This window comes from Nymphalis io, chromosome 2 (assembly GCF_905147045.1).
Source record: "Nymphalis io chromosome 2, ilAglIoxx1.1, whole genome shotgun sequence".
Classification (NCBI taxonomy): domain Eukaryota; kingdom Metazoa; phylum Arthropoda; class Insecta; order Lepidoptera; family Nymphalidae; genus Nymphalis; species Nymphalis io.
The window spans coordinates 10449372-10464225 of NC_065889.1; the positions used below are offsets into that span (position 1 = coordinate 10449372).

General features: G+C 36.0%; 1 protein-coding gene across 3 annotated transcripts in view; it reads left to right on the forward strand.

Annotated features, from left to right (window-relative positions):
* The window catches only part of LOC126773841 (maternal protein pumilio), a 67503-nt gene that overhangs the window by 12163 nt on the left and 40486 nt on the right, over positions 1–14854 (forward strand). For all 3 annotated transcript variants that reach the window (XM_050495060.1, XM_050495052.1, XM_050495068.1), the window contains 3 exons: positions 420–492; positions 1189–1289; positions 1548–1718. In XM_050495060.1, coding sequence (XP_050351017.1) covers positions 420–492; positions 1189–1289; positions 1548–1718 — 345 coding nt within the window. The remainder of the gene's footprint in view (positions 1–419; positions 493–1188; positions 1290–1547; positions 1719–14854) is intronic.

The following is a 14854-nucleotide window of genomic DNA, read 5'->3' on the forward strand; positions in this document are numbered from 1 at the left end:
AGTGTTGTTTTATGCTGCCTAAACACTTTGCAAATTGAGCCAGTAATTTTAGAAATGAACACATGAAAAAATATGCATGCCATGATGTACGATGCCTTAGACCTTACTCCTCTACAGGCAAATAGATCAGTTGATGAATGTTTATATTTGATTAAAAAATGGCATGGGGGTAAAATCCTTTTTTTACCCGTACAAAGTTAGAATGGGCAGCTTGTTGTAAACTATCATTATTTATCACTAAGCATTCATTGTTCAAAACTTGAATTTGAAATTCTTATATAAGTGAAAATAATTGAATATTGTATTTGTTTTTAATAGACACATTATTTATAATTATTGGTCTTCAATTTGATTGAGAACCCCATCAAGTTTGAAATATTCATGTAAATATAAAGTTCAAATAATATGTATTCTTACAGCACCATCCTGGAATGCTTGGTGTTGCACCACTTCAAGGATTACCACATCCGCAGCACCCACAAATACATCCTGGTAAATATTTTTCTAAAGTATTATTTTAGTCTAAAGTTATAAAAAAAATCTATGAAACTTCAATGGCTTAATCATATGAGCAATTAGTCACTTGGATTTGGTAGCTGAAATACTGCGCTGCCAGTCTTGGCAGCCAGTATATGTTATTTTCCAGTTGTACAAAGTAGATGTGGAAGATGATTATAATTATATATAATAGTTAATTTAATTATCTGACAACGATTATCTTTTGTCTTTTAAAAATCAGAACGTAGATTTATATTTTATACTTTTCAAGATATATCTGAAGTTGCTTTTGAAGAAAAATATATTTTGCTGGCACGACAAGTGCGCTGATACCAAAGGCAGCCACGCACAATCGTTTTGTCTCGCCCTAGCTGCCGTGCAATCGTGGGCAATGGCTGCCACAGCCAGAATTTCAACCTAGTATGTGATTTGAAATTTGTGCTCAAGGGCCCTAAACAAAACCACTGAATGATGCAAAAGTAAAACAAGTTAATAATTAACACACTTTAAGATAATCAAATGTAGTTTATATCTACTTAAATGTTTGGTTCAAACAAATACTTGAAGGTTCCATGAAAAAAACTGTGAATGAATGAATATTATTGAAGTAATAAATGATTTAAAACAAGTGTGCATAAGTTTTACGAATTGTTTACATCTGAATTGTCTAATAAACCTTAAATATTTCAGGAATGACGCTCAACGACTCAATGAATCAACACATCGAACTCGTTTTGCAAATGGAACAGCATCCACAATTCGATAATAACAGTTTTGCTAGCACACAACAGGTTAGATTCGATTCAATATAGTTTTTAGTTCATTTAATCTTAACCGCTTTAATTGTAACTTTGTCTGAATTTTGTTTTTTGTTTTTTTTTTTTATCATAATGTCTTCTGGTGTTCTGCTTATTTTAAATAATTGGTAGTTCTATGCTCAATTGCTTCAATTAAACTCGTCAAGTAAAGCATAAGATTAAAAAGAACTTGGACTTGGATCCTTGGGGCGCACATGAAGTTGGAGCCATTACTAACCACTCATGTTGTAGTACGCGGGAGGCGTGGGCGGCGTGGGCGGCGTGGGCGGCGTGGCGGGCGTGGGCGGCGTGGGCGCGGTGGGCGGCGCCAGCAGCGGCGTGGGCGGCGCGGGGCTCGTGAACGGCGCGTCCGTCGTGCAGCCCGCGCCCGAGTCGCAGCACCACCAGCCCTTCGAGCTGCAGGTCAGTGGCACGCTGTTTGTGTAGCGAAAACTGTTGTAGAACTTCTCTTTTGAGTTTTATTCAGTACAGATTGGCCTTTTCGATGTGCTCTCGCTTTTTTTTACGCGCTCTCGGCGTTTAGGTTTGCGACGTAGTGTCTGCGGTTTATGTGCTTTTCCTTTGGTGTTCCTTTTCTCCAAAGAAGTAGCACTTGTCATCCGACTCTTAACTACACATTAAATGCGATGCTACTGTTATTATTTTTACGACGATTTTAATTTAAATAATATCTCAAACATTAAACTTCAATTTCACCGCTATAAAACTCCTGTTGGGATATTTAAACCTTTCAAATGACAAATGATAAGACTATAGTGTAGTCGCGTTTGTGTTTAATTTGCGTGCATATAGACTTGCACATACGAGTGACACTGAAGAAAATTCATCTTCCAATTTCATGTTTTTGTTATTAAATGCGAAGTATAAAGTCTAGTGAATTTAGGAGTAAGAGAAGCTACGCAAAATTCTCGCAGTGTTCGCGTCATGCGCGAGCGCTAATACTTGCTACTACATCGATTGAATGCGTTAACAATATTCTTTTCATATCAAATTTTTTTGGCAGACTAATTTTAGTGCTCTTTATGTTGTAGGTGCCTATTTAATTATGAAGGGAGTCTTCGTATACCAGTTCAAATTACAAAATTATACCTTAACAAACCAATATAAATATGCTTTGTTAATTAAATAAAAGGTATAATGATGTCTAGTAATCGAATTGAAAATTAGTTTCGGGAAGTGAGATCGGCAAAATACCTACATCAGCATAAATATTTTACAATTTTTCATAAAACCTTAGAATTAACCAAATCACATACATGTGTACCCCAAAATGTGATTCGGTTGGAACTCGGGCTTATTAGTATGAACTAATATTATAGCGAAAGCGAGTTTGTTTCTTTTTTATGCTTTCACATCAAACTACTCGATTGACCATCGTGAAATTTTTGCAAACACATTGTCTTGGTCAAGGGTACAGAAAAGGACCTACCTACAATACATAGGGTACCTAAAACGGGCGTGGGAAGCTGCGGACGGAAACTAGGATACATGGGGATTACCCATGTGATTTGGTTAATTTTAAGGTTTAATGAAAAGTTATAAAATATTTACATTGCTTACTTTTCTAAAAAAATCTATGTGGTAATTTTTATGTATACACGACAAAATATCATTAAATTTAATAATTGTAATTGCCAGACTCGCGTCGCCGGTAATTTCCGTCAGACACTTCAAAGTTCGGCAAAAAAATAACGTTAGCTTACTGATAGTCTTTATTTTTATATATAGGGAAACTTGGGGAACTGTTTCAATATTATTTGAAAGCCTATTAATCTTTATTTCAAGGCTGAATATATACTGAGATATCTTGTGTAACTACAGGCATAAGGGATATAACATCTTAATTCCCGAAGTTGGTGACATATTGGTGAAGTACGGAATGATTAATATTTCTTACTGAGGTGTCCACTTATCATTAGGTGGCCCGTTCACCTAACTTTAGAATAAAAATAAACTACTTGATAAAGTGGTAGAAAATTAATCCTTCAGATAAGGATTTTTTCAATCAATCAATCGCAATGCCCAAATAATTTTTTTTAAAGAACCTTTTCAATAATGCTAATACAAAAACCATTAACATTATTTTTGTTTTAATTTATTCTTAACGGCGAATTTTCGAAAAGTACTCCTTTAATCAATAATGAGCGAGGTTTAAAGGAATTGTTTTATTTTTTTGATGCTTTCATATACATAGATTTATAAAACCTGCTTAGTTATTTATTAAAACAACTTTAGCCAATTCCTACTAAAAATGATTTGTTTAAATCTAACAGAACCTTATTTTTCTGTTATAAATATCTATAATTTATGATAAAATTACATTTTTGTATGACACACCTCTCTTATACCAATATTTCGACTTTCAAATGAATCTGACATTACTCGGGTAATTGTTCTTTAAAACTACTCAAAGTAGCAAGATACTAATACAAAAAGAGCGCGTGGGTAAAGAATAATTGCTAATCTTTAACTGGAGGGCTTAATCCAGTTAAATTGTACACTTAATCTCGTGCTGACATTGTTGGATTTGTTATTTTGTAAAATGCCTGTGGCGCTTACTACATTTTCTTTTCATGAAAGATAACATAAGCTACCGCTCAGTCTGAGCGGACAACAGAAAAAAAACGGAACTTCACTTTGTAATTCACCGCGTTGGAAACCATAAGCAGCATTGATGAGAGAACCGACACGCTAGTCAAAATACTGCAAAACACATCCCGCAAGTGTTTTCCGCCACAGAGAAGAGACAACGCACCAAAACTCTCTGCTGAGACACTCGAGCTCATGAGAAAACGACGAGAACTACCATCGTTTTTGTCAGATAAGGCCTTAAACCGAACAATAAAAACGCTGACGCGACGCGATCTCCGACGCTCCAATACCCGTGCCATCAAGGCTGCGATTGAGCAAAATCGGGGATCGAAAGTGTTCGCTCGCAAGTTTGGGAGGCCGCGTCTGACAAAACTTAAAACTGAAAATGGTGGGGTCGTTACCTCTAGGCCTGAGATTGTCGGAGAAGTAGAGAGGTTTTATGGGCAGTTGTTCTCTTCAAGATCGGATAAACCCGTGGGAATCAGTATTGATGACCAGCGCGCCCCTCTTATGCGCCATTACTCCGAGGAGCTCCCGGTCGTTGACCAAGGAGAGATTAGGGCGGCTCTAGAACAGCTTAAAACAACAAAGCTCCGGGAGATGACGGAATCACAACAGAGTTGCATAAGGCAGGCGGGACTCCGGTCCTGAAAGAGCTAGCAAGCCTCTTTAATTCCGTCATCCAACATGGCAAGACCCCGGAAACGTGGAGCGGGAGTGAGGTGGTACTGTTTTTCAAGAAAGGTGATAAAACCCTCTTGAAAAACTACAGACCAATCTCCCTCCTGAGTCACGTGTATAAGCTGTTCTCAAGAGTCGTCACGAACCGTCTCGCCAGACGACTTGACGAGTTCCAGCCCCCAGAGCAAGCCGGCTTTCGATCAGGCTACAGCACCGTGGACCACATCCATACTGTTCGGCAGATTGTGCAGAAGACCGAAGAGTACAATCAGCCGCTGTGTATGGCATTTGTGGACTACGAGAAAGCCTTCGACTCCATCGAAACCTGGGCAGTGCTCGACTCATTGCAGAGATGTCATATCGATTGGAGATATATCGAGGTACTGAGATGTCTGTACAACGCCGCTACAATGACTGTCCACATCCAGGACTGTAAGACGAAGGCGATCCAACTGCGCAGAGGGGTGAGACAGGGGGATGTAATATCCCCGAAACTGTTCACCAACGCGTTGGAAGACGTTTTCAAAACGCTGGATTGGACTAGGTATGGAGTCAATGTAAACGGCGAGTACATCTCACACCTTCGATTTGCCGACGATATCGTCATCATAGCAGAGTCGCTGGAACAACTCACCGAAATGCTGCGTAGCCTAGGCGAGTCTTCCCGGTGTGTCGGTCTCGGTATGAACTTGGACAAGACCAAGGTCATGTTCAATAGGCATGTCGTGCCGGGACCGATATACGTCGAGGGGAAACCTCTCGAAGTTGTTAGTGAATATACCTACCTAGGACAGATAATACAAGTCGGTAGGAACAACTTCGAGAAGGAAGCCGATCGAAGAATTCGCTTGGGATGGGCAGCATTTGGCAACCTTCGTCAAGTCCTCAAGTCGTCTATACCGCAATGTTTGAAGACGAAAGTCTTCAACCAATGCGTCTTACCTGCCATGACATACGGTGCCGAAACGTGGACACTAACTGCGGGACTAGTCCACAAATTCAAAGTCGCTCAGCGTGCTATGGAGCGAGCTATGCTCGGAGTATCTTTGAAGGATAAGATCAGAAATGAGATTATCCGGAAAAGAACCGGAGTCACCGACATAGCTTGCAAAATTAGCAGGCTGAAGTGGCAGTGGGCTGGTCACGTATGTCGTAGGACCGATGGCCGTTGGAGCAGACCAGTCCTAGAGTGGAGACCGCGAATCGGCAAGCGCAGCGTAGGGCGCCCTCCAGCCAGGTGGACCGACGACCTTAAGAAGGTGGCGGGCACCAACTGGATGCGGAAGGCGGAGGACAGGGAGCTTTGGCGCACCTTGGGAGAGGCCTATGTTCAGCAGTGGACAACGATTGGCTGTTGATTAATTGACTTTGTAATTACTATTATATTATAGTTGAAAAAAAAAACACAACACTGTGAAATACAATACAAACAGCACAGAAATAAAATCAAGATCTATGTGAGGGCGCGCGTGTGAAATGTGAATGTTTGAATTATACATATAAAATACATGTATACACTAAGCAGCAGCGGTCGTCTAAAATAAAAAAAATGTTGTTTTTTTTTTAAATTATTTACTTATAAAGGACATTTGTTTGTAATATTTAGCCTTTTTGAAGATCACCCTGGGCAGGCAGACAGAAAACAAAAAAAGATTGCTTAGCTTTTGGTCGCTTATTGACATTTAAGCTTAAAACTATATATATTGAAATCACAGAAAGACACTTCAGTTTTATTTATTTGTACAGACTTTGAACGCTAATTATTAAATAATAAGCAGCAATAAAGTAAATTCCCTACTGGTGGTAGGGCTTTGTGCAAGCTCGTCTGGGTAGGTGCCACCCACTCATCAGATATTCTAACGCAAAACAGCAATACTTGATATAATTGTGTTCCGGTTTGAAGGGTGAGTGAGCCAGTGTAATTACAGGCACAAGGGACATAAAATCTTAGTTCTCAAGGTTGGCGGCGCATTGGCTATGTAAGCGATGGTTGACATTTCTTACAATGCCAATGTTTAAGGGCGTATGGTGACCACTTACCGTCAGATGGCCCATATGCTCGTCCGCCTTTCTATTCTATAAAAAAAAATCGGAAACCGGTAAAATATATTATTTATATTATATCTAGATCCGACTTTCATTTCATAACATTCCTGCTTAAGATATAGTTAGACCTGATCTACCCGATGGGCATCTCGGCCCTATTGTATATTAATTGTGTAATGTACATTTAATAATAATACATACATAGCGACTAAATAAAAGTAGACAAAACAACAATTTTTACTATTGTTGATAACGGCTATAATTTCTATTTTCTAATATCAGTAACATGTTAATTGCTTTACAATTTGACCTATTGTGTGTGAAACAATAAAAGCTATTATATAGAGTCGCACAAAAGAGTTTATCAATATTAATGTTTCACCAAGGGTCATTAATAACGTCATTACGTTGACTGTCCGCTTTAATTGTCTTCGCGAAAGGCTACGTAGGGAAAAATGTATTTTCTATTTCTTTTCTTATTTTGCATTTTGACAAAATGTCAGTATTTTATTTTAATTAATCAAAGGGTTTTGGCTTGTAACGACAGAATTTATAATAAAGTCATAACAAGTCTTTAGTGGTTTAACATGAGTGGTTTAGACGTTCTAGTCAAATGATTCTTTTCTTGACTTTCTTGGCGACTTTAGTGGAAAAAATAAAAATATTAACAGTGTCGTAAGATTTAAAATAAACATAATTTATAATTATATACTGATGGTAATAAGTTTTGTGCAGGCTCTTCGAGGGTGCACCACCATATCATCAATTACTTCACCGCTAAAGATCAAAACTCTGTATTGCTGTGACTTGGTTTTTGGTGATGTATGTCGTTACTGGCACAAGAGACATAACATCTTGATCTCATGGTTGGCAAAGCATTGACGGTGTAGCAACAGCTTACACTTAATACATTCAATCTCATGTTTTTGCTATTTGGTTGAAGCTAAAAGAGTCTTTCGGGTCACGGGTCTTATGACTATCCCTCTACAAACCGTTCACTTTGTTTTATCTTAAGTGTCATAATAAAAAAATCTGAATACTCGATCTTCCACTCGTTATATTTTGGCTATTTAAAACGCGGCTTGTCTTAAAGTAACTACTTCATTTAAGTGTCTATTTAGGTTCTAAAACTATAAAACATTCGTTTTTTTAAATACGTATTATTACCTCATCATTGTCATTAGCTTGTACATAAAAAAAAATATTTTATTTATACAAATATAAATAACGTGCGAGACAAGTTCATAAAATCAATAATGTTTACTGGTTGACAGATTTCTTAACATGATGCGGATTGTCTTAAAATATTTATTTTTAAGCTATATATTAAATGATGTTTGATAAAATGTTTGGTTTTTGGATTGTGAATGTAACCGTAATTGTATCCGTGCAAGTTCGGGTGAGTGAACTGTTAATTATATTCGTATTGAGATTCATATGGTTTTTGCTTTATTTGCAAAGAATGTAATATAAATACAAAAGTAGTGGTAGTAATAGTATAGCTATTTTTGCAATTCAATTTAAACACAAACGATATTAACTTGAAATATAAATGTTGCCTAGAGAATAAAATGTCCTATTTTTTTTAATTCGCATTCTTGTACATATACTGTTACCAGTACCGTTAACTAGTCCATAATTCGTCAAACGGATATTTATTCTACATTAAAATAATTCAATGGAGTATCAAAAAATAAAATAATATTTTCAATAAAAACAAAACAACGCAACGCTCCGTTTTTTATTCAAAACATTATACTATTTCTCATTATATTTGCAATATAATATTTAATTATTTAATACTGTTTAATTACACACTAAAGCTAAAAAGTATCTTACTTAATCAAAATAAACATTTACTGTGTGTAGCAGTTTTTATAATACGATTTTTATTACTTATTTTATAGGTTTTGAAATGCTTATCATTGCCTATTAGCTAATCATAACCAAGAAGAAACTGTATAAAATTGTTCTGAATTAGATTTCATCAACATATTTATATTTTGTATAAAATTGAGTGCGTCAGTGACAATAAATCTAATCACATAGCTATAGAGCTGCCGTGTATTGCTGTATAATATTTGCACATGTTTCATATAGTTAACGATTAATCTTTAGATCAGTACTAGTCGATTAAGTCCAGTTAATTAATGTCATATGTCAATAGCGCTTCAAATTTGTAGAAATAATAAAGGGGTACAAAAGTATTTGCTCATGTATGCTATTTTACGCTGAAATGAAGATTCCTCCCGTAAACGACGAAAATCGGAGGGCAGACATCTAGGGAGGGACTTAGTAGATTTTAAGGTTTTTTAAAATTTAAAAAACAGCAGATCTAAATTTTTCGATTATTGCCATTGTAAAAGCTCCAGAAATAATGGTCTACCAGTACGTTTTCTGTGCCTTGTAATACACTGCGTTAAAAAATGGTAAATAAGTCATTAAGAAATTTTGTTCGTCAGTTCCTTAGCCGTCACAAAAGCGAATGTCATATTTTTTGTATGTAACACGAGGAACGACTGCGAAAGAAAATCTTATACCTCTGAAAGGTTGAAGTGTTTCAAAATGACTATGAATAAACGCTATGCCGTGTTGCCGAAGCATATTCCGAAACGACCAAAAGGGTTATCGCGCAAAGAATAGAATAAAACTTGGTCACGCAAATAGGTCAGCTTAAAGGATGCCTCCCTGTATGGCACTACGCTGGAGATACAGAGCAAAATTGCCACGCTAAGAATTGACGTTCGATGTGACCTTAGTCTAAGGGATTACATCGAGGCTGTTATATAAACAGCTTCGCGGAAACTTTATGTTATGAACAAGTTGAGTTATGAACAAGTTGCGGCGTTTTTTCACGCCACAACAACTGTGCCTCTTGTACAAAACACCGGTACGGTCTTGCGTTGAATATTGCTCACACCTTTGGGATGGCTCCGCTAAGTATCTACTGGAGGCCTTGGATCGGTTGCAGCGACTTGCGGTTCACATCATTGGCGACGTAAAGGTCACGAACACCCTCGAGCCTTTACAATTGCGTCGAGAGATAGCAGCGCTGAGCGCTTTATATCAACTGTATCACGGCGAGTGTTCTTTCTGAGGAATTATTCTCTCTAATTCCTGCTTCTCCCTTCGTGCATAAGTCTACGCGTGTTGGCTCTCAATGTCACAGCCTGTGACATAAATTCCATCGCGCACAAAGAAATTTGGCAACTCCTTTCTATGTCGCACTTCCAAAAAATGGAGTTCTTTACCAGCTCACGTGTTCCTTTCCTCTTACAACCCGGGGTGGGGTTCCTTCATACGAGGCGTGAAGAGACATCTTGCGGGCCGGCAAGGCGGGGCGGTTAGTGCCGAACATTCTTCCCGACTGTACTGGCCGTCGTCGCGTTTGGACTCTACTACCATTTACAAACAGGTGGAGTAGAGTCATTTGCCTTCCCGGCAAATAAAAAAAAAAACAACGGCGGCTTGTAAAACTTAAATAGTTAAAAAAACATTTGGATAGCTGTATAGAATATCTAGATCAGAGTGGACACGACCTTCAGCAATGAAGTAAACGACCGAGAGAGATAGAATATCTATTCGCGCAATCTTTGAACTGGGAGCTGAAGATAAATAAGCTATGTTGTTCCTCCGTAATACATCTTTGCTAATGTTATGCATGTTCGCAAAAATACTAAAGAATTTGTAAGAAAATGTAACTGTCTCGTAATATTGGTACAAGGTACAAACACAAACCTATTACACCTGTTACTCGACTCCATAGAGGCGGTAGACATTTGCGGAGCATGCAAAAAATCCTAGAAAGCATACAAATTATTTTGCTGCTAAATTTACAATTACAATGTAAAGGAACGTTTGTCTAAAACATGTACTATATACAATAACTGAGGTCATAGAAGATGATAGCGCACACATTGAGAATGAAGCGAACGCAACCCGGCTAATACTTTATCATATTGACAATCATAAACAATTCCGTTTCTTTCGTCGGTTCTTCTCCGGCCAGGGTATTTATTATCTTATGCGAACCGGCAGTAGATTTTACTGTGACTCAACAATTTTTTGTAATAACTTAAACATTGCAAAAAGAATTTTTAATTTGAAAAACAATTACAAATCTAATTTGGGCCTAAAAATTGCAAGTCTTCAAAGTTTCCATTGGTATTGCGGAATTCGTTGCGTTCCCGTTAGTCATATTATATATGTAACAAAGACCTTAGTGAAAGGCAAAAGTTGGGCTGTAGTAATCGTAAACCTACTTTCTTTATGTTGGCAACCATATAAATGAATCCTTAATTCGTAATTGAATTTGATTGACTATATGACTGGTCTTTTTAATGCAGCTGATGTGTTGTTTACCTTTGGGTGTAATAAAAATGAGACATTTACTCAGAGATACTATACTGTATTATTAGAAAAAGATTAGAAGATAAGTTTGCGAGTCGCGTTCGAATAGCCGAATGGATTGAATATTTTTGGTATTACAAGTAAATTATTTTGTAGAATACGACTTAGGATACGTTAATTATTCATTAACGAAACACGAATATAAATTAATTTACGTCAAACGACTCACGGGTCTATAAAGTTACTTAGTAATTAGTATGTAGTGCATTAATTATTTCAATTTCACAACTGTTCTATAAGAAAGAACTTGATTATACTGTTATTTTAATTATATTCCAACTTTAACTCTTTCAAATTACTCGCAATTATTTTCACAATTTCTTAAAAAATATTTTATCACTTTTTGTGTCAATGGTTTTAAAACTAAAATATGATACGTTATATTTAACATATTATAAGATATTTCTGTCAATATTAATAGTCTTCATTAATTATCTTTGTTTGTCGAAACTTTTTTACGAATTATAGATAAACACCAGTACATATGTATAAGTAAAGTATCTTTCTACGCGTGGTTGGAGCCATTAATACTGCGGCTAGTGAGGACTGACGAGTAATTATTGTTATGTAGCATGCCGGTTAGAGATGTAACATTAACGTAACACATGTAATCAAGTTCGTTGACGCGCACTACTCGTACGTGTATGTTTTCGCACAATGTGGCGAGGTGGCGAGGTGGCGAGGTGGTGAGGTGGCGTTACCGTTAGCGTTATGTAGAAGCCCGCGTGTGCCTCTTACGAGCGTCTATCTCCGGTGTGTTCTCACGACGCGCGTCGACTAGGAAGCAATAAAGCTACACCCTAACTGCACATATCATTACCGATTGTAACGGCACTCGGCCGCGATAAAATCTGTGTGGATCGGGACCACATCCACTGTCGTAACACAATGATGCTTCAATAACGCCTTATCGAATTGCATCTTCGTACATCCGCGAAACTACATTTTTATAATATACTTTTTCTTTACTGCCATTATTGTATTGATTTCTCTTAAATGTCAGAAAAAAATATTTCTCTTTAGAGATATGAGTTATATTGTTAGGTAAGATAATCGTTTATATTTAACAATCGATTTAAAAAAACAAAAAAAAAAACTAAGATCGAAGTCAGTTCCTGTGAAAATTATATATTTTAATGTTTGCTATATGTGATTTTGTACCCAAATTACAAGATTATCATCGCGGTGTGTAATATGAATAAATTCAATTGACAACTATTCAAAATATGGATACATTAACCAAATATCATATATAAATGAACACACGACAACAGTACGATTTCAATCATATGATATTAACGTCGTGAAAGTAAACAAACAGTAGGTATATTGTAACTTTTTTTGTTATTCTTCTTTATGAAACGTGAGAACTAAGAAATCGTGGTAAAATAACGAGTAAGTAAAAAACTGTATCGTGTAGTAGTGTATCAACATTTTGACGTTGTTAAGTTTCCATTGGAAACATTTTATTGAGAGAAATACACGAAAAAAACTAATACAGAATAATGGTAATGTATTAAAAAAAAGTTTCTTTCAAATATGACAAAAAAAAAAGTTCCAAGTATATACATACAGACAACTCCACCGAATTGAAACGATATTTTACAAGTAGATTAATAAGGATAAACTCTGTTCCCGCGTTCTTTGTTTGCGCTTTCGGGTTTATTGTCGATAAGCGTAGGCCGCTAAAACGTATTCACGCATGGAAGACTATAATTTAAAGTAGTTATAAACAGAACAAAGTTTTTTTTCGCGTTATTTGTTTTTCTAAGTTTATTTACTGGCCGCCTGCAGGAAAGATTTATTTAAACTAAGCTAACAAAACTCTTACTTTGTAATACGAAATCAAATGTGTCTGGTTTGGTATTTTCGCATTGATTATTATTTATTACAAACTTTAAGGTGTAGTTTTCGTCGTTCTTTTTCAATTTATACTCTATCAACGTGTTATTTTTAAATGCTAGTAGATCGCAATTTTATAAAATCACTTGTACATTTATACCTAAAATTATATAATGTTGCCTAAATCTAAATCTAAACTAAAATTTGATATTATTGTTACTACTTTATCTAAAGTTTTAAGAATAAGTAATTATAATTGCGTTCATCATAAGCAATATTTTTAATTACCAAGACGCTTCTAATCTATATATTAATACGTAAATAGAAAATTTCGTACCTTTTTTTTTTAAGCTTATTGCTCGCTTAGTTATATGGAGAAGAAATTCAGAAAGCTTAAATGTATATATTATATTATAAAATAAAACATTTATTAATTAAAGTTCATACTGCCAATATTTACATACATGTCAAACTGAAAAATCAATAACGCGTTTATTGACATTCTTTTTTATTCACTGTGATATTTTGACAAGGTTTCGTCCGGCTAAGAGTACTTTTTCTATGATCTCTTTATATTTATCATAGTTTTTTTTCAATAAATCGAAAATTGTTATTAAAACGCATAAAATCTTTGTAGCAAATGATCTGTTGTCGAATTTTTTACTTAACCAAAAATTAAATGTGAATTGGAATTAAAAACGATGTTACTTATGTACTTGTAGGAATGACAAATTTCATTCTTATTACCAAAAAAATACGGTCGAATTTATATATATATATATGTAGGAATTATTATAGAAATATAATATAACAAAATATCATTGAGATATAATGAAAGATACACGTTTTAAGTTTTACTACGTAGTTCTAAAAATTTGATTGAATGATAAGTAAAGAATTTGTCGATGTCAGTCAGATAATGGCATAATATGAAACCTTCTTTAACCAGCATTATAATGAACAAGCAACAAATAATAAGAGGTTAACGACCTTAAAACAATATGTCGCTTCGCTACCTGCAACTTGCTCTAATTTACCGTCCGTGTGAAAATTCTACATATATTGTGAATACGTACAGGCTATAAAAAAACCTTTTTTTATTATCGTATCTAACGCGCCATTGTTGACTGATTTCTAATGGTAGTTATAAAACATGTCAGCGTTCTAAATAGCGGTTTACTTGTTACCGATCCAGGAATAGGTAATTAATACGATCAGTTAAGATTCGTTGTAAAAACATTAAAACTGCTTATCATTAAATTAAGAGCAGTCATATCACTTGAGTGGTAATTATGGCAGTGTTATTTCTTAATTTAAGCATATCTATACATAATTAACGGACGTTCACTTGACTATTCATTACTGGCAATTAATTCCCGCGGGTTGCGCTCCGCGGCGCTGAGATCGACCTCGTGGGAAATTAAACTGTGCGCGGCCCGTCTTCTGCCGCCTCCGCCTCCGTCTCTCGCCTCGCCGGCCTCACCGCCCCTTACTCACATATGAACACTTTCTCTTGCGAATATTCTCATTTTTCTACGTGCACTTTGCAACAGTGCTTGCAAGAATGTGTAATTTGTGCACCGCGTACAAAGATACTTTGTTTGTCGAGGAAAAATACATTGTTTCCCAAATTAATTACCTGTCGTGGGTCTCCCTTTGTCTATCTCGGTCGCCAGCGCATGGCGCTGTTTATTAAATAATCAAGTAGGTATTGAAATTAGCCTGCGGCTTGCCGGAGGTCCACGTGAGTGGCGCATTAAATATGTAACCGTAATCAGTATTGTACTCTTAACGTACCTCTACTTTTCATTTCATTTTTGTATAATATATTGAGGGTATATTGACATGATAAATTTCGTATTTTATTTATAATACTTATCTCTTATCACATAGCTGATCAATCTTACACTACTGATTGTAGCGACGCTTTCTTTGGCCTTAACGGAAGGAGCATACAGGCGAATGTT